The 20,039-nt window shown below is 64.8% G+C and overlaps 4 protein-coding genes across 5 annotated transcripts; 1 reads left to right on the forward strand and 3 right to left on the reverse strand.

The window, feature by feature from the left end:
* Positions 1 to 221: 221 nt before the first annotated feature.
* Positions 222 to 6,517, reverse strand: CHLRE_12g541700v5 (uncharacterized protein). Its single transcript, XM_043068771.1, has 8 exons — positions 4,914 to 6,517; positions 4,440 to 4,623; positions 3,903 to 4,148; positions 3,524 to 3,637; positions 3,204 to 3,332; positions 2,741 to 2,854; positions 2,138 to 2,547; positions 222 to 1,817 (listed from the first exon to the last, which is right to left on the reverse strand). The coding sequence occupies exons 1-8, from the start codon at positions 5,828 to 5,830 to the stop codon at positions 533 to 535; spliced, it is 3,399 nt and encodes a 1,132-aa protein (XP_042919192.1). The 5' UTR covers positions 5,831 to 6,517; the 3' UTR covers positions 222 to 532.
* Positions 6,518 to 6,707: 190 nt separating this feature from the next.
* CHLRE_12g541650v5 (uncharacterized protein) lies at positions 6,708 to 11,829 on the forward strand. Of its 2 annotated transcripts, none has more exons than XM_043068769.1 (9): positions 6,708 to 7,101; positions 7,160 to 7,253; positions 7,498 to 7,593; positions 7,917 to 8,209; positions 8,460 to 8,598; positions 8,747 to 8,875; positions 9,121 to 9,268; positions 9,488 to 10,491; positions 10,754 to 11,829. In XM_043068769.1, the coding sequence occupies exons 3-9, from the start codon at positions 7,561 to 7,563 to the stop codon at positions 11,288 to 11,290; spliced, it is 2,283 nt and encodes a 760-aa protein (XP_042919193.1). In that variant the 5' UTR covers positions 6,708 to 7,101; positions 7,160 to 7,253; positions 7,498 to 7,560; the 3' UTR covers positions 11,291 to 11,829. The 2 variants fall into 2 exon arrangements, with proteins under 2 accessions (XP_042919193.1, XP_042919194.1); XM_043068770.1 differs by having other exon boundaries at positions 6,938 to 7,101.
* Positions 11,830 to 11,831: 2 nt separating this feature from the next.
* CHLRE_12g541600v5 (uncharacterized protein) lies at positions 11,832 to 15,612 on the reverse strand. Its single transcript, XM_001693861.2, has 9 exons — positions 15,386 to 15,612; positions 14,959 to 15,090; positions 14,701 to 14,731; positions 14,285 to 14,367; positions 13,911 to 13,942; positions 13,704 to 13,743; positions 13,376 to 13,432; positions 12,897 to 13,070; positions 11,832 to 12,585 (listed from the first exon to the last, which is right to left on the reverse strand). Exons 1-9 carry the CDS (start codon positions 15,497 to 15,499, stop codon positions 12,481 to 12,483), a joined length of 768 nt encoding a protein of 255 aa, XP_001693913.1. The 5' UTR covers positions 15,500 to 15,612; the 3' UTR covers positions 11,832 to 12,480.
* A 46-nt stretch (positions 15,613 to 15,658) lies between these two features.
* Positions 15,659 to 20,027, reverse strand: CHLRE_12g541550v5 (uncharacterized protein). The gene is made up of 8 exons (XM_043068768.1): positions 19,509 to 20,027; positions 19,210 to 19,271; positions 18,586 to 18,686; positions 17,962 to 18,044; positions 17,585 to 17,650; positions 17,335 to 17,428; positions 16,836 to 16,912; positions 15,659 to 16,469 (listed from the first exon to the last, which is right to left on the reverse strand). The coding sequence occupies exons 1-8, from the start codon at positions 19,623 to 19,625 to the stop codon at positions 16,164 to 16,166; spliced, it is 906 nt and encodes a 301-aa protein (XP_042919195.1). The 5' UTR covers positions 19,626 to 20,027; the 3' UTR covers positions 15,659 to 16,163.
* Between the last annotated feature and the right edge of the window lie 12 nt (positions 20,028 to 20,039).

Here is a 20,039-nt window from a genome sequence, read left to right on the forward strand (position 1 = left end):
GTCTCAAATGGCCCGTGCCTGTCTGTTGAAAAGGCCAACGAACAGATATCGTGCTAGGCGGTTGCTGATCTTGCAAGGCCTACTATATCACCCATGGATGTGTGATGTGACAGTGGCAAGGCAAGTTGATAAAGTCCCGTCGGGTGCAGCTGATTCCCAGAACCCAACAAATGGCATACAATTGGCAGCGGCAGGGCAAGAGTGCGCGGCTGGTCGAACGCCGGAGTCGATCACCCATAGAGCTACTGTATGTACAGCTTCGACACTACATCAGGCTTGGCACCCGGCTGAAGCCCGGTGACGGTTTAGTACACCTGAAGCAGCCTTGAAGCAGAGGTTGGGTTCCTGATGAAGCCCCGGCCATTCCCCAGGTGCTGGCACGCACGCACGACAGGGCCATGTTGCCCCGTCCCACGGTCCTATCTCCTAGCATTACAATCCTCCTTAACCTTCTACACTTTGTCATCACCAGCTACGCCCGCTCGGCCCCACGCAGTGCCCATTCAATTGCTACGTTACTCAGCGCCGCCCTTCACCGGCCCAGCAGCAGCCCCAGGCTGCTCACGCTGTACGCCTCCAGCAGCAGCTGGTCAGCCACCGTGGCGTACGAGGCGTACGACATCGCCCGGTGGGCGCCCTGCTGCCGTACACGTACTGCTGACGCCTCACCGCAGCCGTAACCGTAACCCCCCTCGCCGCTGGAAGTGCCGTACGGTGGCGGCCGGGGGTGCGACAGCGCCAGGCTGGCGGCACGCAGGGTGCCGTACAGGTCGCGCTGCGGCAGGCGGCCGAGCAGCGCCAGCCGCGCCGCCAGCCCCGCCACCACCTCGCGTGCCGACAGCTCGTCTGTGCTGCTTCTACTGCTACTGCCGATGTTCTCAAAGCTCTGCGCTGCACTGATCTGAACGGCAAGAATTGCAATGTCGCCACCGTCCGGGCTGTCCTGCCGGCTCAAGCCACGCTGTCGTCGGCGGGCGCCGGCGCCGCCCCTGCGGGCACTGACGTCACCACCACCACTCCCACGAGCCCCTGCAGCAGCCGGTGCCACAGCTGGTGAAGCCCGCCTCGCCTTCCTCGGCACCGGCGGCGGCGGCGGCGAGCGGCCCTCCGCCAACGCCACCAGCTCTTGCAGCGCCCGCAGCGCCGTCGCCGCCTCCTGCGGTCCGAAGGCGTGCGCCGCCGCCGCCACCGCCCGCGCCATGGACACCACCCAGGCCTCCGGCGGCGCGTGCGACATCCGCGCCACAGCCCACAGCACGATAGTCAGCTGCGCCGCATCGAGCACCTGGCCGCCCGGCGCCTGGCGGGGGCCGCCGGCGCCGGCGCTGCTGCCCTCGCTGCTACTGCCGGCCGCGGCGACGCTGCTACTATTGTTGCTACTGCCGGCACCAGAGAAGACCAGTGCGGCCTGCGCGCTGCTGCCGGGGTCGGTGTACAGGTGCGGAGGTGCGGCCTGTTGCCGCACATCGCCGCTGCTCACACGGCCCGAAGCAGTGGCGGCCTGGGGCCCCGGCTCGGGCTCAGGCTGGACCCCCAGCTCCAGCAACGCCGCGAGGGGCGGCGGGGGCGCGGACGGCGGCAACAGGTGCTGCTCCGCGCCCCAACCTCCACCTCCCACACCCTGTCCCGCTGCTGCGCCGCCGCCTCTGCTCCCGCTGCCGCTGCCGCTGTTGCTCCTGCTGCTGCTGCTGCCCGGCGGCGCCGCCCCCGCCAGCCGCTCCGCCCGCGCCAGCAGGGTGTCCAGCCACCTGGGCTCGGGCCGCAGCCCGGCTGAGCGGCTGAGTGCGCCCAGCGAGTACAGCAGCGTCACGAGCTCCCTGGGGTTGTGCGGTGTTTGGGAGACAGCGATGAAGGCGGAGGCGGGAGACGAGCAGAGAGGCAGGGAGGACGAATGGTTTCCAAGGCACACAGAACGTCAACACACGTACATCGCTAGCGAGCCGCCTCTGCGGCATTGATGCCGCCGGCGTCCACCGCCCAGGCTAAGCCCACGCACACTCAGCAGACAAACCAGCACACGCGCTGTCCTGCGCGCATTGTTTTCCTTGTGCTCTTTCACACACGCATACGCGCTGTTTTGCCTGCGCATTCGCGTGCACCCATTCCCCTTGCGCATTCCCAACATGCGCACGCGCACCTGGGCCCGAACCGCTGCAGCTCTCGCGCCACTGCCGCGTAGAAGCGGCTCATCCAGCGGCCGTCCGGCACCACCCGGCAGCGAGCCAGCACCAGCGCCGCCCCCGCCAGGTCGCCCGGCCCAGCCACCGGGCCGCCCGCCGCCGCGCCTGCCGCTGCCGCCCTGTGCCCCAACCTGTTGGGCCGAGCGCGGACCCTCTGGGCCGGCGAGGCCGCGCCCGCTGTCGAGCCGACGTCGTCGCTTTCATCACCTTGGTGGGCTGCAGCCGCGGCTGCCGCTGTGGATGCAGCTGCTGCTGCCGGCGGCGCCAGCACGGCCGCACCCAGGCCTCCACGCAGCAGCAGCGCCACCGCCCGCTCCGGCAGCTGCACCCGCAGCCGCGACAGACCCCACAGCGTGGAGATGACCTCCTGCACGTGCACGCACATGTATGTGTCTGTGTGTGCATGCATGAGTGCATGAGGTCGGGGCCACGAGCACACGCGTCGTGAGACATGCAGCGCTGTAACATGGCAACGGCGGAGCAACCTGCTCCTAGCCCTCCCCCTGCCCTCTATCCCCTCGCTTCCCTCTTCTCCTTCCGCTCCCGTCGAACACACACACCAGCGGCTTCATGCGGCGCCGCACCGCCAGAGCCCGCGCCACCAGCCGCTGCAGCAGCGGCACACCCGGCCGCACGCGCAGCGCCGCCAGCGACCAACACACGTTGGACACGTCCTGCGGCGCAGCAGAACGGGCAGGCCGGGCAGGCCGCAAACCTTACACACACACATTTGACGGGACACACAGTCGCGAAAAGGTGCCGCACATGCGCGCGGGCCAGCTGGCATGGTCCTGTGCTTTTGGTTCCATGCCGCACCCACCAACACGACCTGGGCACCCAGCGACTGCATGAGCCCGTGCCACCCGCCTGCCTGCCAGCGCCCACAGCCGACCCACCGACCCACCGCGCCGCCCGCCCTCCACTCCTCCGGCCCGCCCCTCCATTGCATTGGGTTCCGTTTAGCTTGGGCTGGTACCTACAATCCCCTCCTGCCCGCCCGCCTGACACAACCTGCCGCCGCACCTGCGGCTCCAGTCCCTCCGCCCGCTCCGCCAGCAGCCCCAGCGCCGCCACCAGCCAGCGCGCCGGCGGTCGATGGCGACACACCGCCATCGCCCACAGCAGGTTGCACAGCTCCTGAGTGTGGAACACCTGCGAGCACACAGGCGCGGGGGTGGGCGCGTGTGTTGGAGACAGGTGGGCACATGTGTGCGTGTTGGGAATGGCCGTGGGGCATGTGGGTACCGGCAGCAGAAGGGGGTGCGGGAGCGTGCTGGTCACGCGAGACGTCGACAAAAGTCCACACAAGCTCCGCTAGCCACTGCGTGCAAGGCCACACCCACCGGCAGCAGCGGCTGGCTTGCCTCCGCCACCGCCCCCAGCCAGCCGCCGCCCCGCAGGCCGGGCGGCGGCGCGGCCCCCAGTCGTGCCAGTGCCCAGGCGGTGTTGGACAGCGCCTGCAGGTGAGCAGTGCGGCAACAAGGCGGCGCGAGGAAGCGGTAACACCGCTGTTGTGCATCCATACGTTGCCTTGTTAGCACACAAGGGCGGTGCACTGTGGGCCTCTATTTACAGAGGAACACAGCTGGCCGGGCTCTAGCTCACACTGAACATGCATGCGCACACACATACATATATACACAAAGGGCGATTCGTTTCGTTTCTGCCAGATACACACACATACACGTACACGTATGCACACACACGTGTACACATACACACCTGTGCGCTGTACTCTGCCAGACGCTGCCGCGTGAGCGCCTGCTCCGTCACCCGCCGCAGCCAGCCCGGCGGCAGCAGCAGCGGCCCGCTGGGGCCTCCCGTGCTACTGCCACTGCCGCCGCCTGTAGCAGTAGCTGCAGCGGCAGCGTCCTGGTCGCCAAGGCCTGCCGCCGCCGCCCGGCCGCCTTGCAGCTCTGGCCCAGGGCCGCACAGAGTCGCCACCGCCCACAGCGCCATTGATACGTCCTGAAGGAAGTGACAGAATGACAAGTACAAACACACAGGTGACGACAGCGCGGTGCTACGCCTGGTGCCCTAAACCCAACCACCGCCAAGGTTGTGCAGCGGCTGTCCACCCGACGCCCCCGCCCACGTGCTCCTCCAGCCCCTGCCCCAGCCACAGCGCGGCCCCTCGACCGCCCCCTTTGCCCTTCAACTGCCCCCTCAGCCCCTTCCAGCATTCCTTGCTCGGAATGTGGCCGCCTCCGTCGCCGCCTCCCCAGCCCCGCCAAGCCTCCCCCCCACAACCCGCTTCACCTGCGCCTTGCCCTCCGCCACCAGCGCCACGTCCAGCCCCCGCACCAGCGCCGCCACTGCCCCGCGCGGCAGCACCCCCGCCTCCCCTTGCGCCGCCGCCTGCCCCGAGTGGCTCCCAGCGCCGTCCGTCGCGGCAGCACCCTCCCGCAGCTTCAGCTTGGCCACTGCGTGCAGCAGCTGAGCCCTGCAGGGCCAGGGCGGCCGGAGCGGAGGGCACCGGGTGGGCGCGGGAATAGGGGAGTCAGAGGCTCTTCCTCCTTCGGCACATTGTGCATGTCGTGCATGCCCCCGCTCTCCTTCATACGCAGTCCCGCCACGGCCGTCGATAGCTACCTGCACTCCACTGCCGGGCTGCCCGCACGCCTGGGTCCTGCCCACACGTCATGGTCCTCTCAGTCCCGCCTATCGCCCACCCACCCGCCCACCCGCCCACCCACCCGCCCACCCACCCTGCCTGCCTGCCCGGCGGCGCACCTGTCCCGCACCGACGCCAGCTGTAGCTGCTGCAAGAAGCGCCGCACCAGCAGCGCCACCACCGCCGCCGGAGGCCGCGGCCCCGCCACCTGCTGGTGCTGGTGCTGGTGGGGCTGCTGCTGCTGCTGTTGTGACACATCATGAACAGCCCCCGCGTCCACTCCTCCACCCCCGCCACCCACGCCCCTGCCGGACTGCAGGCGCTCGCTCGGGTGACGCCTCGGCGACGGCTGCGTTGGTTGCTGCTGCCGCTGCCGCCATTGCGGAAGGAACCGCTGCGGCGACCCCGGCCGCGCTGACGCAGCGGGCAGCGGCGCAGCCGCCGGTGACGGCGGCGGAGGCGGCGGCGGCTGTGGCGGCTGGTGCATGCGGACCAGTGAGGCTAGGATGCTGGAGCAGTCCCGCGGCCGCAGCCTGGGCGTGAGGGCCGGCAGCACGCGCCTCAGCAGCTCGTGCAGACCCGCCACAGCCGCCACTGCCTCAGCGGCGGTGGAGGAGGCAGAGCCGCCGCCCCGGCCGCCATCGTCAGGGTCCGCCGCCGCCGCGCCACGGCTGCCCTCCGCCTCTGCGCTCTTGCAGCCCCCGCGCCGGTCGCCGTGCTGCACCTCCTCCGCCACCGCCTGACCTCTGGACGCTACCACCTGTCCAACAGCAGATGACAAGCTTCCAAGACCCGTCGAGGCTTGTAGCTGCCCCCCGGGCCGTGCCGATGCCGGCTGCTGCTGCTGCTGCAGTCGCGCCATGCGGCTGCAGGCCAGGTCCAGGTGGCGTCCGTCCAGGCGGGGTTCGTGGATGTGCAGTAGCTGCAGCAGCTGCCGGCAGCTGCCGGTGGCTGCCAGCTCAGCCATGAGCTCCCGTGCGTCGAGAGGCCGCTCTGGGCTGGGGTCCGCGCGGTGCGGGTGGGGCGGTGCTGTCATGGGGGTGGTGACTGGGGTGTTGGGTGTGTGTGCGACTGCGTTGAGCGGCGGCCCCGGACTGGAACGGGATGGGAGAGTCGAGGACGAGGTCCGTGGGTGAAGTATCGAGTTTCGTGCACGTGTGGCAGGAGGCGCGCTGGACTGGCTGACAGGTTGTGTGGAGGCTGAGGCGCCGGCGGGTTTGGGTCGAGGCTGTTGTGCGCGTGCAGCCGCGGGGTGGCTGTGGCTGTCGGCTGGCAGGGGCCGGTCACTTGTCGGAAGGCGCCGCGCGCCATCGCTCCTTGCGGCCATACTGCTGTTGAGCCCAGACGGAGCTCGGCCGGCCTTTTGGCTAGCTTGGGTGGCGACGCCAGCAGCATTCCGAACGCGCCGACGGTCCAGCTGCCAGGCCCACACATCCCTGGAAGTTATGTATCCAGTGCCATCAGTCTGTATCCGAAGTGCTGCCATGCCGTTCTGCTGAAGGAAGGAATACATTATGTGCGAGAGCAATTCCTTGAAAGCTGCGCCTCGCTACCGTTCATCGCCTGGCTACATTCTTAGCAGTTTGTGCCTACAGTATCACATAATTGTGAATGGAAGGAAATGGTGACGGCAGGCAGTGGTCAAAAGACTCGGAACGTGGGTCCAGCCTCTTTGGCTCGCAGTTTATTGAGTTACACTGTAAGCCCGCTTGTCAAGCCTCTGACATCAGCCCGGTATGTCTGTGTCTTCTGTGAAATGTTGCACATCGGCATGCACACGCAGCACGGTGACTGTTCCCCAACCCCGCCGAGTCGCCTGGCCCCTCCTCAGTTCAGCACCGCCCAGACCTCCAGGTACCTCGCCGAGTTCCTCTATGTTGACCCTAAAAATATCAACCGTGTTGCCGTAGTTCCTCAATACAACTATGGCCATAACAGTGGCATTGCACACATGTTGGCCAGGCTCTCCTGCGTACATCCGTCCGTAAGCTTGCCCGTGCCGAGCAGTTGAGTTGAGGCATTATCGCTCTGCCTACCTGTCTGGCGGAGAACTAGGCCGGTGTTGGCGCATGGAATGGGTGTCGTAACCGAGTTTCTGGCTGTCGCGAAGCGCTCAATGGCCGTATTCCTGCAAAGTTTCTATCTTATCACGGCATAAACAGATAAAGAATGCCAGAACTGGACAAGTAGAGCTTCTGAGGGTCACACGACATTGTAAACTTGCCGTCGTCGGCTGCACGGGGCGAGCGCAAGAATGATTCCTGGCTTTGATTGTCATTCAAATTCCATTGCCATAGTACTGGAGAGGTGAGTCCTGTGAAGCGACGCAAACGGTATAAAAAGCTTGACCTTATGCGGGTGGCAGGAAGCATTATCATCCAGGCGACGTTATCCGAGGAGCCGTCCTTATCAATGTTGTCGACACAAGTCTTGGCCACCCGCCAAGTGTGGACGTTGCGGTACGTGGGCGCGTGCTCATCGGTCGCTCTGAACGTTGTTCGTTTTGTGCTGCCCGCCCTTTTCTATGTTGCAGTTGCGCACAAATGGGAAGCGTTCGCGCCGTCTGTGCCGGCTGGGGCGTCAACGAGGCTGGGCATAGTGTGTGACCACCGCCGTTGGTGAACACGAGCGTGCATTGGCAAGAAGCAGCAGCTTTTTCTACCGCTCGGCTTCACGCGCCCTTGTTTGTACCGGTCAATGCAGGTCACCGGCACAGAGCGGACGGCCTGGGTGCGGGATAAGGCGGCGGCACTCACTGGAATAAAGATGGGTTATGGCGGGACGAACGTTTTCTTCAAGGTGTGTGCTGCTTGCCTGCGTGCGTGCGTGCGTGCGTGCGTGCGTGTGTGAGGGCGTGCGTGTTGACGGACAGCGCAAGTTGAGTTTGCCTTTCATGGCGTAGTTTAGAGACTGAGGCGGGTTGTTGGTGAGCAGTCGGGGTAGAACCAGGTAACAAATGTAACATCCATCGTGTGGTCCGAACCACTGATAACCGCGCGACGTGGCACTAGAGCCATCCGGAGGCATGCGCATGAGGCATGCCGCATACGTAGCCCATCACGGATTCACGGCAATTCACAGTCCGTAACGTCTTTCTTTCCCTGCTGCGACCTATGTCACAGCTTCGTAAGGTCCTGCACACGTGGCCGCCCGGTCCCACGGCGGCGGCGGCACAGGAACCAGCAGCAACGACACAGCGCCCTGCAGCGACAAGCAGCGGTGCGGCGGCCGCCGGTCCCGCGACCGAAACCAATAGCCACCTCAATAATGGAGACGCTGCTTCGCCTCAGCTCCAGCCGCAGCAGCTGCAGCTCCCCTTCCGGTTCGTGTTGCCGCTGTCGGGCACGCCACCCACAGCAGAGGTGGACATTGCGGAGGCCAACACATGGACCGCCTCGCCCTTCTACCGACTCAAGTAGGGTCGCGGCAGCATTGAGCATGTGGGCGTGCGGGCGTGCACAGACTTCTCGGCTGCGCCCTTGCCCTCGCGTGCGTGTCGAGCGCATTATGCTTGAGTACGGAGCGCATCGGGTATTGTGGGTACTATGGGTGTTCCAGATCTGTACATGCGTGCGCGAGCGCGTACACAAATCAACCTGCCCGCCGCACGCCCGCGCCCATGTTCGCGTCCTTTTGCGTCCGCGCCTGCACCCCGCACCGCTCAGGGCTGCTGTGTGGTACGAGGTGCGTGCGCGCTGCGGGCCGCAGCAGCTGGAGGCGGCGGTGCAGCTGCAGGTGCTGCCGCTGCAGGCGCCGCCGCCGGGGCAGCCACTGGTGCTCAAGGGCCGCGCTGACATGTGGCAGGTCCGTGGCGGGGTGTGGCTTTGTATGCGTCCTGGGGAAGCAGAAACCGTAACGTGTGTGTGCACATATGTTGTGAGGGCGGAGCAGCGCGCATCTAGCAACGGGCCGTACGCGTACCGGTATGTTCCTTGCCGCGGCGCGTGTGCAGGACACGTGTGCCGGCTGGTGCTGCGGCCTGTGCGCGGGGCGCAGTGAGGTGGAGGCGGGCGGCGTGGAGGCGTGCGTGCGGGTGGCGGGCGGTGTGCTGTGCGCAGGCACCACCGCGGAAGTGAACCTGGTGAGCAGGGCGGCAGCGCCAGGGGGCGCGAGGGGCTGGGCATGCACGGCTGCAGCCTGCTGCGCGTTGTGGGGGTGCTGCATGACCATGACCCCCGGGTTGGGACCCGGGTCTGGTCCGCGTGCCCCCCTACCTGCCTTCGCGGATGCGTGTCGTTGTAGGGAAAGCCAAGCACTTTCTGCACAATTGCAGTACGTACGGTGCTTGCCACGGGTGCTTGCTTTCATCATGTTCACCGAATGCAGGAGATTAAGAACCACAGCACGCGCGTGGGCTTCCCAGCTGGCAGCGGCGTGCTGTGCCTGCGGCGCAAGCTGGTGCTCCGTGAGGAGCCCACGGAGCGCAGCCGCGGCTCGTGGGACGAATGGGAGGCCGTGCGCGTGCCAATACCCTGTGAGTGTGGATGCCGGGATAGACCGCGCGGGAGGGCGGGGCGGGGCGGGCGCGTGGTGGTGGCAACACAGAGGAGCGGCGATGGGGGTACGCGGTGGAAGCGAATTCGTGCAGGCCCCATGCCTGTGTTCCGCCGCCATCCGCTTCTGCTGCTGTGCCGTTACCTGGCCTGTCCTGAGCTTATCTGGGCTGACCTCACCGGTTGCTCGCTCCCTGCAGTTGCCCTGCCCCCCGGTGCCTCCTACACGGGTGACAGCGCCATCACACTCCACCTGGCGGTGCCGTCCCACGCCGACCAGAGCACCTCCCTCACAGCCTACCCAGTCACCAGCGCCGGCGCCACCGCCGCCGCCGGCACCTCCCTCGCCTCCACCCTCTCCCGCATCGCCTCCGTCCGGCCCGGCGCCCTGGCCACGGCGCCCTCATACCCGCCCAGGCCATCTGCCACCAGCACCAGCGGGCAAGACGGCTCCGCACCGCAGCCCACCTCCTCGGCGCCGAAACAGCCACACCCGGCGGTGGCCCCGGTGCAATGCGCCGGCAGTGGTGGCGGCGCTCTCGGCTTCAGCGCGCTCAATGCACACTCGCACCAGACCGCCTCCCACCCCCATCCCAACACCACCACTAACGTCTCCACCACCACCACCACCACCACCACCACCACCACCACCACCACCACCACCACCACCACCACCACCACCACCACCACTACCACCACCTCCTCGGCCGTATCAAAACCGGCCGCAGGCCCGAGCATGCGCGTGGGCGCCGCAAGCGCTCCGCTCCGCACCTCTCCCTCTACCTCGGGCTCGGCTGCCGTGGGCGCCTCGGGTGGAGCCAAGCCGCAGCCGCTGGTGCACGTCAGCTACAGCCTGCGGCTGCGGTACGAGCGCAAGGGGCTGCTGGGTTCAGCGCTGGCGGAGATGGACGCGGCGTGCCCCGTGTTTGCACGGGCGATGGGGGAGGCGATGTCGCCCACACACAGGTCGGGGGTGCAGGGCGGGGCGCGCGGCGGCGGGCACAGGGCCGGCGGCAGTGGCGGCGGCAGCGGTGGCGGCGCAGGGAGCGGCGGCGGCGCGGGCACCGGAAGCGGCAACGGCACGAGCAATGGCGGCGCGGCGGCGGCGGGTGCTGCAGGCGGTGGCGGCGGCGGCGGCGGGCGGGCTGCTGACAGCCAGTACGGCATGGATCTGCCGCCGCTGCCGGACTGGTGGCGCCCCACGGTGCGGCCATCTTGCAATCCGAGTTTGCAGGGGTGACTTGGCGTTGTCACGGGGGCATGGCGGCATCGCGGTGGGGTTGGAGAGGGAGGAGGGATAGCTGGGGCCTTGCAGCTCGCCCCACTTCGAACAGCCGGTGGACTTGTTCATGGGCATGCCTTATACCGGTAGAAGGGCAGGTAGGCTCCTCGCTGCAGCCAAACCCGACTTATCCTCAATCACCTGGACTCCCCTCCACCCTACAACGCACGCCATACGCACACAGGTGCTGGAGCGGGTGGTAGACTTGGACTCGGCCCTCAACGTGGAGCCGACCTTACTGGGGCCGCATGCGGGGGCGGGTGCGGCGCTGAGCAGCCGGACCTCGGGGAGTCAGGCGCCGGCCCTGAGCGCCCTGGCGCAGGGGCTGAGCGGCTATGGGGAAGGCAAGGGCTGCGGCAGCGGCCACCCGGCGAGCAGCGGAGGCGCGCCTGCAGGGGCTGGCGCTGTCAATGGGGCCGCTTGCGCCGCTGACGCCGCTATCAGTGGTGCCGGGACAGGCGGTAATGCAGCCGGAGATGGAGCCGGAGCCGGCGGTGGTGGTGGTGGCGGTGGTGGTGGTGATGGTGGTGGTGGTGGTGGTGGCAGTAGCTCGCCTCGTGCACAGGCGCCCGAGGCAGCGGACCCATTGGCAGCAAGGGCGGCGGGTGCGGCCGCGCCCGCGGGCGGGGCCGGGGCGGCGGCTGGTGCAGCTAGCGGCGGTGGGGAGAAGCCATCAATAGCGATTGAGATTGAGCCGGGAGATGCAGCCGCGCGTTGCTAGCACCGATTTGATGGCAGGCGGTCGTGAGTCGTGACGCCGACTGGGGCGACTGCACGATAGGCTCCTGCGGGCGGCCGCCGTGTGTGTGCGAGAAAGACACGACAAGGGACGTGAACACTGTGCACTGCGACAGCGCAAGCAAACCGTGGGGGGGTGTCAGGAAAGCACAAACGTACATGTGTGTTTATGCGGTGTGGCAATCTGGCCAATAGCAGGAGCGCGGGGCTGTGAGAAGCCTGCGCTGGCCTTGGCAAAAGCTTTACCCGCCCGCTCGTGAGTCGTGAGCATTCGCTGCGATGCTGCATGGATTCATTATGAGCCCCCAGATGGTGTGACTGAGTCTCCGGCGCATGAAACTATACTCGTTGTGTGCCCTGACCGGGTGCTGCTCAGTATTCAAGCTAGCTGTGTTGGTGCCTGGTGCCGTGCGTGCTTGTTATCATTGAAGACTGCTTGTCGCTCGTGTGCTGCTACTGCTGCTTCCTGGGCATGGGAGAGGACACAATGCGAATACGGTCCTGCCAGCAGCGCACCGCCTGTCATCGAAGATATTCTGAGGAAAGAAATGCGCACGACGCCAGAGTGTGGCCACATTGCGTGTGACACGGTCCGCTGAACCTCTGCGCCGCCGCCTCGCCGGTATGTATGGGTGCGGGGCGGCCTTGCTGGTCAGCAAGTGCCGTCTTGTAATGTCACATCCAAAAACTTTGTCCTCACACACGATTACGGTACAATCTTGCGCAGAGTTTCCGGAGGCACCTTGGGACCAGCTCACTTAGTTCGCCCACCTGACAGGCGGAAGACCCCCCATAGAAACGTGCTTGTCAACTCCTACTGGCTCGTAATTATTGTTTCACCGCACCGTTTCGTCAGCCAGCCGCACTATACAGTATCGACCCGAACGTGCATACGAGCTGCTGTGTAGTTAAGCCGTTGGATCGAGACCTCCGCAAGGCGTCTGTTCCTGCCGTTGCCCCGGTGACGCTAGCGCCAGCCGTCAAAGCCATGAGCACACTGCCTCGTTTGAGGGGATGCCCCATGGTGTTTCCACCCCTACGCATCTGACCGAGGTACGCATCTGACCGCTCGACGGTGCGTTGTAGACGTCAGATCAGGTCATCATGTGGCGCACAACATCCCCAACCATGCTGCTGTATCAACAACCTCATCAACTTCATCATACATGTCAATTACTTGTAGTTGATCAGGTCCTTGGCCACCTCCTTGGCCTTCTCAATCTTGGGGTTCAGCTTCTCGTGCGCCTGCAGGGCCTCCCGCACAATCGACCGCAGACCCTGCGCAATGCCAAGGTTACAGCGTCTTTAGATGCGGGACGAGTCAAAGGGTTTCACTGGGAGCCGGGCCGCGAGTGCCGTCAGCACCAGCAGACTCCGGCCACGCCCGTGCCCTTTCCACAGCCTTTACCACCAAGCCATCCGGTCCCTTTGCACTCACCACCGCCATCCCCCATTCTCCTTACTACCCTGTCCCAGTCCCTACACCATTCCTCCCTCAGACAATCCCCTCTCCCCAAGTCCCCACACACTCCCGCTCAACCGCGCCCGCCCCAGCTCCACCCAACATCCCTTTCTGCCTCCACACGTACCGCCGTGATGCCTCCCATGGCGGGCTGCAGCCCCGCCGGCACCTCCACGCGGCCGCGCAGCACGTCCCGGTTGCTGCCGTACACGCCGCCGTACGCCTCGTCCATTAGGTCCTTGTCCACGGACATGGACCCGCCGTACAGCGACAGGTCACACAGCATCATGGAGTCCGACACCTGTGCGGAACAGAGGGCAACAGCAAAGACATGTGAGCCCCGCAGGTCAGACGTGCCTGCCGACAGGCGAAGGGGCCGCGCTGCGTCTTCGTGTGGCCGAGCCTGTCCACGTGCCCCATTGTGTCCGTGTGCCCGTGTGCTTCTCGGTCCCCATCCAGCCCGCACCGGACCACCCCGCGAGCCGCCTGCCGCCAAACCGCCGTCAGCCACTGTCCACTGCAGTGACTGCACCCGCCCGAGGGCTGCAGTGCTGGAGGGCCTCAGCGCCGGAGCTCCCTAGGGCCCGGGGTTCCCTGAGGTCTCACCGACAGCACGTGCGCGTTGGCGGACTTGCCCTCGTCCACGTAGGCGGTCATGGACGTCTGCGGGGCGCCGCAGGCAACCACACGGGGGAAGCGGGTTCATGCCAGCTGGTCGGCTGACAGCGGGCGCAGGGCGGTGACATGCATCATGCTGCTGCTGCTCCTTCGGGGCCGGTGTTTGGAGCCGTGCGAGCTTGTGTGCGCACACGGTACACCCTCGACCTTTGCGTTGGCTCGTGACGCGCTTTAACGAGGACGTCCCTGTGCACGTAGTTCTCTTGCTCTTGGCCCACATCAGGCATACAAACCCAGTACAAGCAGGCGCCTCTACCTTGTGGAAGTTGGTGCCACTCAAATCGCCCTCAAGCGGCCTGCGTGAAAACAATTGTGTGTCTGTTAGGCTGTCTGTGAAACTAGAAGTGTGAAGCAGAGCTTCAGTGGCAGTGTTTATGCGTAAGAGTGTGCCAGTGCCGTGTGCGGGAGAGAGTGACGCGCTTCAATGCACGCCTGGTTCCGCTACGTTCACACATGTACGCACTTGGAAAGTCCGGAGAGGTCGAAGTCCTTGCCCTGTTGTCATGATTGCACATGCATTGTCAAAGTGGAGCGTCGGAGTTAGCACAGAGCGAGTGAGTAGGCTGCAACAGGCTGTCAAGATGGGTTCAGTACGGATTGCTTTGACCAACCATCGCTCCAGAGCCCCTTCCTCCACCACCCCATTCCCTCCCGCTCTGCCACACCACCCGCCGGGGCCCCCTGACCACCCTGTCATACCACGCACCCACACCACGTCGTGGCGGCCGCGGGGCGTCCCGCCTCCCACCCCCCACCCCCACTAGCTGCCCCGCCTCCCATCCCCCCCACCCCGGGCTGCAACTTCACTTCTTAACCAATCATGTTTGTTACCCCCACCATGATGGTCTCTGAGCCCTCTGCCACGGCCTCCAGCGGGGACAGGTCGCGCAGCAGCGCCACACTGAACACCTCGTTGTAGCCTGTAACGGGTGAGGTGGGGGGCGGGTAGGGTGAGGTGGGGCGTGCGGTGAGGGGCGGAGGAGAGAGAGGTAGGGGCGGGGGCCGAGGCGGCACGAGAGTGGAACCCGATCAGCAGTTGGACTGGAAGCGGTGGCAGAGCTGCTGAATGTGGTTGCGGCTGTGGTACCGACAGTACGGTACGTATTGTGCAGTTGGTGCAACATGCCTCTTCGTTCAGCACCATGCGGCCAATGCGCCGCTATTGTACGGTAGGTACGGCGTGCCGCCAGCTGGTTAACTACGCTGTCAGCTTCCAGCTCCCTGCCAGTACCCGCGAGCAATGCGCCTCTTACCGATCGCCATGCCCACAGCCAGCTTGGACACCTGTGTGCGTTCCGTCAGTGCCGGCCAGGTCACACCAGGTCACACGAAATTGCGTTTCGGCCAGCCGCCCGCTCCCCCAAGCAAGGAGTAATGGGTTGGGGTTTGGGGAGTGTCCGGAACGATTTACCGTGTTGCACGGGTGTTCTTCCCCTCCTGCACGCCAGCTTTGTGGCATGCAGCGTGCACACATTAAAACAGCGTGCCAGACCACAAGACTCGGGAATCACCTTGACAATGAGCGGTGCCGACAGCTTTGGCGCACCATCCGGCAGCCACTCCAGCACTGAGAACGCCAGGCCGTAGCCGCGCTCGAAGCCAACCAGCGCAGCTCCCTTGACGCTGTGGAGCACGAGGAACCCCTGCGGATAAATGACAACGAGGGAAGTACTGGGACTTGAAGTTCCGGGAGGCTCGGCGTACCGGGGACCTGCGCGTGCACTCCGCCGTGTGGGGTCCCCGCCAGGACTGCCGCGAATCCCAGAAACCGCTTGAATATGACGCAATGTGCGACCATTGTGTTTGCAGCGCGCTCTGAGCGAGCTGTAACGTAGATACCGCATGCCGGAATATTGCGGGTCAGTCAACGCTGGCGAAAGTCTGGTCGTCTCGGCACTAAGCCAGATGCGCATGCTATCATTAACTGGCCAATCGCACCTTCAGCTCGTCGGCAACAGGGACGGGGGGCGCGTGCACGCGCCCGGCTTTTACTGCATCCTGCACTGCGCCGACGGCCTTGACAGCATGCTCGAGTGCCTTGTCGATCTTCATTCTATCAGTAGCGAAGACAGGGAAAGGTCGAGCTCCGAAAGAGCTGCCGGTAATGTGCGCTTTGTGTTCGGCTCAACTCCAACGCTGCGTCCAACTCCAACGCTGCGTCTTATGATAACAAATTGTGGCAGCTGGCTTTGGAGTTACGTGCGAATCAACATACTTACATCTGCAGGATGGGGCCCCGCCCGCCATGTCCAGCCTCCATCCTAGTCACCCTTCCACTGTTCGGCTCCCCACTCCTGACCGTACACTGCTCGACTTCCCGGGAATGGGACGCATGTCGCAATACAGCGCCCTTCGCAGTATGAGCACTTCAGCTTCTCCTCAGCGTGGCGGTGTAAACAACCCTGCACCTCGCCCTCATACCTAGACCGACATGCCGATGTCCGTGCTAAGGCTCAAAACACAGAGCAGTCAAGACATGCAAAAGCTCCGACTATATAAACCAGAAACCATCGCACTGTCCCATTCACAACACCTGCTGCACATTTTCATTTGCCGTTCGCATGTGTGCTAGGTGCTCCGAGAAACAACCCCCCCCCGCCCCCCCAGTGGTGTGCGGCGTACACATACGGCCGGCGCATCCAGGCGTGCCGCTGCCATTACTTCCTCCCGCAACCTACATTCCAGCACTTAAGGAGCCAGCGCCACGTCCCTTGGTTCACTGCTCCATGGGGGTGGCCTCCACGGCGGCGGCCGGGGCAGCGGCAACAGCTGGCTCCGCGGCCGCGGCGGGTGCGGCGGCCGGCTCCGCGGCGGCCGCGGGGGCAGCAGCCGGCTCCGCGGCGGCGGGGGCGGCGGCGGGCTCCGCGGCGGCAACGGCGGCCGGCTCAGCGGCCGGCTCAGCGGCAGCGGGCGCGGCGGTGGCGGGCTTGCCGGTGTGGCCCTCCTGCCCCAGCAGCTGCCCCAGGGTCTTGGTGATGTGCGCCATGGCCGTGCGCAGACCCTCCGGCGTCTCGGTCTTGCCCTGCACCGCGCAACAGGCAGGCAGCACGCATGAGGCAGGCAGGCAAAGGTGTTCAGGTGGGGAACGTGTGCGGGGCCGTGCGGCTTCATCGAAAGGGCTTAGTCGTGCAGCGCCCGTGCGCTCAGACAGCCCTGGTAGTGCGCTGGAACGGTGCACACACATCAAAGCGGCCGTTTCGGAAGCTCAGGCCTGCCCACGTCCAACCCTGCCGTGCATCCACGTCTGACACACGCACGTACATACACACGTGCGCACACATGCACAGCACTGTCGGCCGGCTCCCCTTGAGCTTCCCTAACACGCGGCGGTTGGCTGTGGCTCAGCCACTGTGTACGGTACATCAGCGGCCCCCGTACGGCACCGTACCTGCAGGCAGCTGTGGGCCGATGCCGAGGCGCCGTACACCTCCTTCATCAGGGTGCGCTCCACGTTCATGGCGCCGCCTGTGCGCACGTGCACGTGCCGGGGAGATACCGTACATGTGATGTGCATGGCGGGGCATGGCGGTGAGCGGTCCGCATTGGAATGCGGTGTAGGCACGGGAACAGGCCGGAATGCGGTGTGTTGGTGTACGAGTGGCAGGCGTAAACGCGTATGCCGGGAGTGGGCATGCTGCCGGCATTCCCTGCTTCGGGCCAACGCACACAGGCTGCGGACCCCGGGAGGGCTCCTGCCCAGCAAGCCATGCTCCGTTCCCGCCACGTCAACCCTCAGTCCCTCACCAGCAGCCCTTCATCAGCACGCACCCCGGTGCCGGCCATCGCCACAACCACCCCTCCCTCCCTGCCCTCTCCTCCCTCATCTTCTCGCTGCTGCTCCCACCCATCTTCACCCTGCTGCTTCCCTCCCTCCCGCCCACTCTCACCGTACAGCGACAGGTCGCAGATCATGAGGCTGTCGCCCACCGACAGCGTCACCGGCTTCACCTTGGTCTCGTCCTTGAAGGCCGCCATGGTGCTCTGGGGCCGCAGCAACAAGAGAGGCGCAGCAGCAGCGGCGCACACGGCAGGCGTCGATACGGTGTTCATCCGGCTCCCCTTCCCCTGCTGAGTATGTGCGACTGAGACACACATGTACAACTAGGTTCGGCCCAGTTGGCCGCCTCACTGACCTACCTTGTGCACGTTGATGTTGGAGTCATCGGGGTGCTTGGTGTACCCCGACAGGTCGAACTCCTTGCCCTGCGTGCGTGTGCGCGTGTTGCGTGGGCAGCAGGTTTGACAGGTCAGGTACACCGCAGGCGGGCGCCATCAAGTGTAATAATCGCGCTGCACGGCGGCCAAGGCCCTTGCCAGGACCTTGCCGCCACGCGTTGTAATACGCCGGCCCCAATCTTGCTCCGTGTATGTGACATACACACACACTTTCCCTTCCTCGTGTGTTTTGTGTATGAGACACCACACACACACACACACACACACACACACACACACACACACACACGCATGGGCATCGCAGCTCGGTCCCCCGCCCCTACACCCCGCTTGCTCACCAGCACGACTTGCTCGTCGGTGATGAGCGCCTCCATCTGCGTGCTGCTCTCGAACAGCACCACACTGTACACCTCGTTATAGCCTGTGCCGCGGGAAGGAGAGAGTGAGAAACAGCTTCACAGTTATATAATGTGTCCTGGAAAGCAAGGGCAAGCGAGCAGGACTCGACCTCCATGACAAGGGTCGTGGCGGCACGTGTTTGGGTGCGTGGTCCTGTGCTGGCAGGTCCTGCAAGCCTCTATGCATCAAGCCCGCCGAGCCTCATACAAGGACTCGACGTCCCGAACCCCACTGAGCCCGGTGAATGGTCTTGTGGCTGACACTGTCCCAGGCATATCACCCTCTGTACCCGCCCCACCGTTCCAGCGAGCATCACGTGCTACGGCACCGGGTACCGGCCATTTGCATAAAGTCACGAGCGTCCACTACAGCTCAGAACCCGCTTTTGCAGCCCCACACCCACCCAACGTGCTGGCTCTCTACCCCCTTCATGCCGAGCGGCATGTCCCAGGTGGCTGACACGCCGCCCGTCTAGCCCGTCACCCACAGCGGCACGCGTCGGCTCGCCCACTCACCAACCCACTCTCCCACCCACGCACCCACCCGCCCACGCACCCACTCACCCACAGACAGGCCGACGGCCACCTTGGACAGCTCCACCACCACGGGCGCGGACAGCTGCGGCGTGCCGTCGTCGTTCCAGCCCAAGATCTTGACCGCGAACCTGTGGGCGGCGGCAGCGCGCAGGGTGTACTGGCGGTTCGTTCGGGCCACATAGGGCCAGAGTGAGGTGCACCACATCAATCGGTGCCCGCATCGTGCAGTCCATGTATGCTTGCTAGGTTTCAGCGCACGTGTGGGTGCGGGTTTCCCGGCTAAGCTACGGATCGGAGCTGTGTCTTGCCCTGCCTGTGTGATCGCGCACAGACCCCCCGTACGGTGAACGTTGGACATGACACAACCCCCTTGCTCCGGCTGTCCCGAAAGACAGCCTCAGCAGTCCAGCACCCGCCCACATGCACACTGCGGCATACAGAGAGAGAATACTTCCGCCCTAACCCATCCTGACAGGCACACATGGTTTGTCACAGGCAAAACAGTGCTTTGCGCCCCGCCCCCGCCGCCTTTCTGATGTCCCGGCCCCGCCACTCCCGGGCAGCCCCGCCCCGCGCATGGCCGCATGGGCCCTACTTCCGGCACACGGATACGGTACGTTGCCCCCCGTTCCCTCCACACCAGGAACGCACCCGTGGCCGCGCTCGTAGCCGAGCACAGCAGCTCCCTTCACGGAGTGCAGGATGAGCACACCCTGTGGCAAACAGGCCAAGCGAGTACCACAGGAACGGTCAGGAGGAGTGAGGCATGGCCAGGCAAGGCGGTTACATGGCAGGCGCGCGCGACAGTTCCGCCACATGCACACAGGCCGACTGTTTGACTGACCACAAAATACATGGTAGCGCTGTCTAATATAATTCATTGTTGAGGACGGCTCTGCCGTAGTGTGAAGGGTGGTGCACAAATCATCGACACGTCGGACAGCGCTTACCCTGTAGCCAAGCGCATTTGAGGCCATCGGAACCGTCAGCCGCTTGTTGCTCTTCGCCTCGTTGACCTTTGACACAGTGGTCATCGCCTCCTTCACAACATTCTCAAGCTTGACCATTTTCCGTGTCGGAGTTGTTGCTATCTGTGTTGCTTCGGCCACCGAGATCTACTAATGCAAGTTATTGGTTTCAATACACTATTTTGCAGTCTGGAACATTAGTAGATTTGCGAGTGCAGTCGAGTTGCATCATCGAAACCGCCGTCGGATGCGAATCAAAGTCGCTGGGATGCTTTCTTCGACGTGACCGTACCGCGACTAAATACGAAATTTTTGAACCTATGGCCCAACCTATTCCAACCCTCCTCACCTATTCCAGATCCCGGACCTTGTACAGCGAGCGGCCATCCGCTGTCGCCCTGTAGTAGCCGGTGTTGGTGCCCCTCTCGCGGAAGCAGAACTCGACATCAGGGTAGCGCTTGAAGAAGTCTTGGCTGCCAAGATAGATACGTGCAGTTCAACTAAAACTTTCTA

Source organism: Chlamydomonas reinhardtii, chromosome 12, assembly GCF_000002595.2.
Source record: "Chlamydomonas reinhardtii strain CC-503 cw92 mt+ chromosome 12, whole genome shotgun sequence".
NCBI lineage: Eukaryota > Viridiplantae > Chlorophyta > Chlorophyceae > Chlamydomonadales > Chlamydomonadaceae > Chlamydomonas > Chlamydomonas reinhardtii.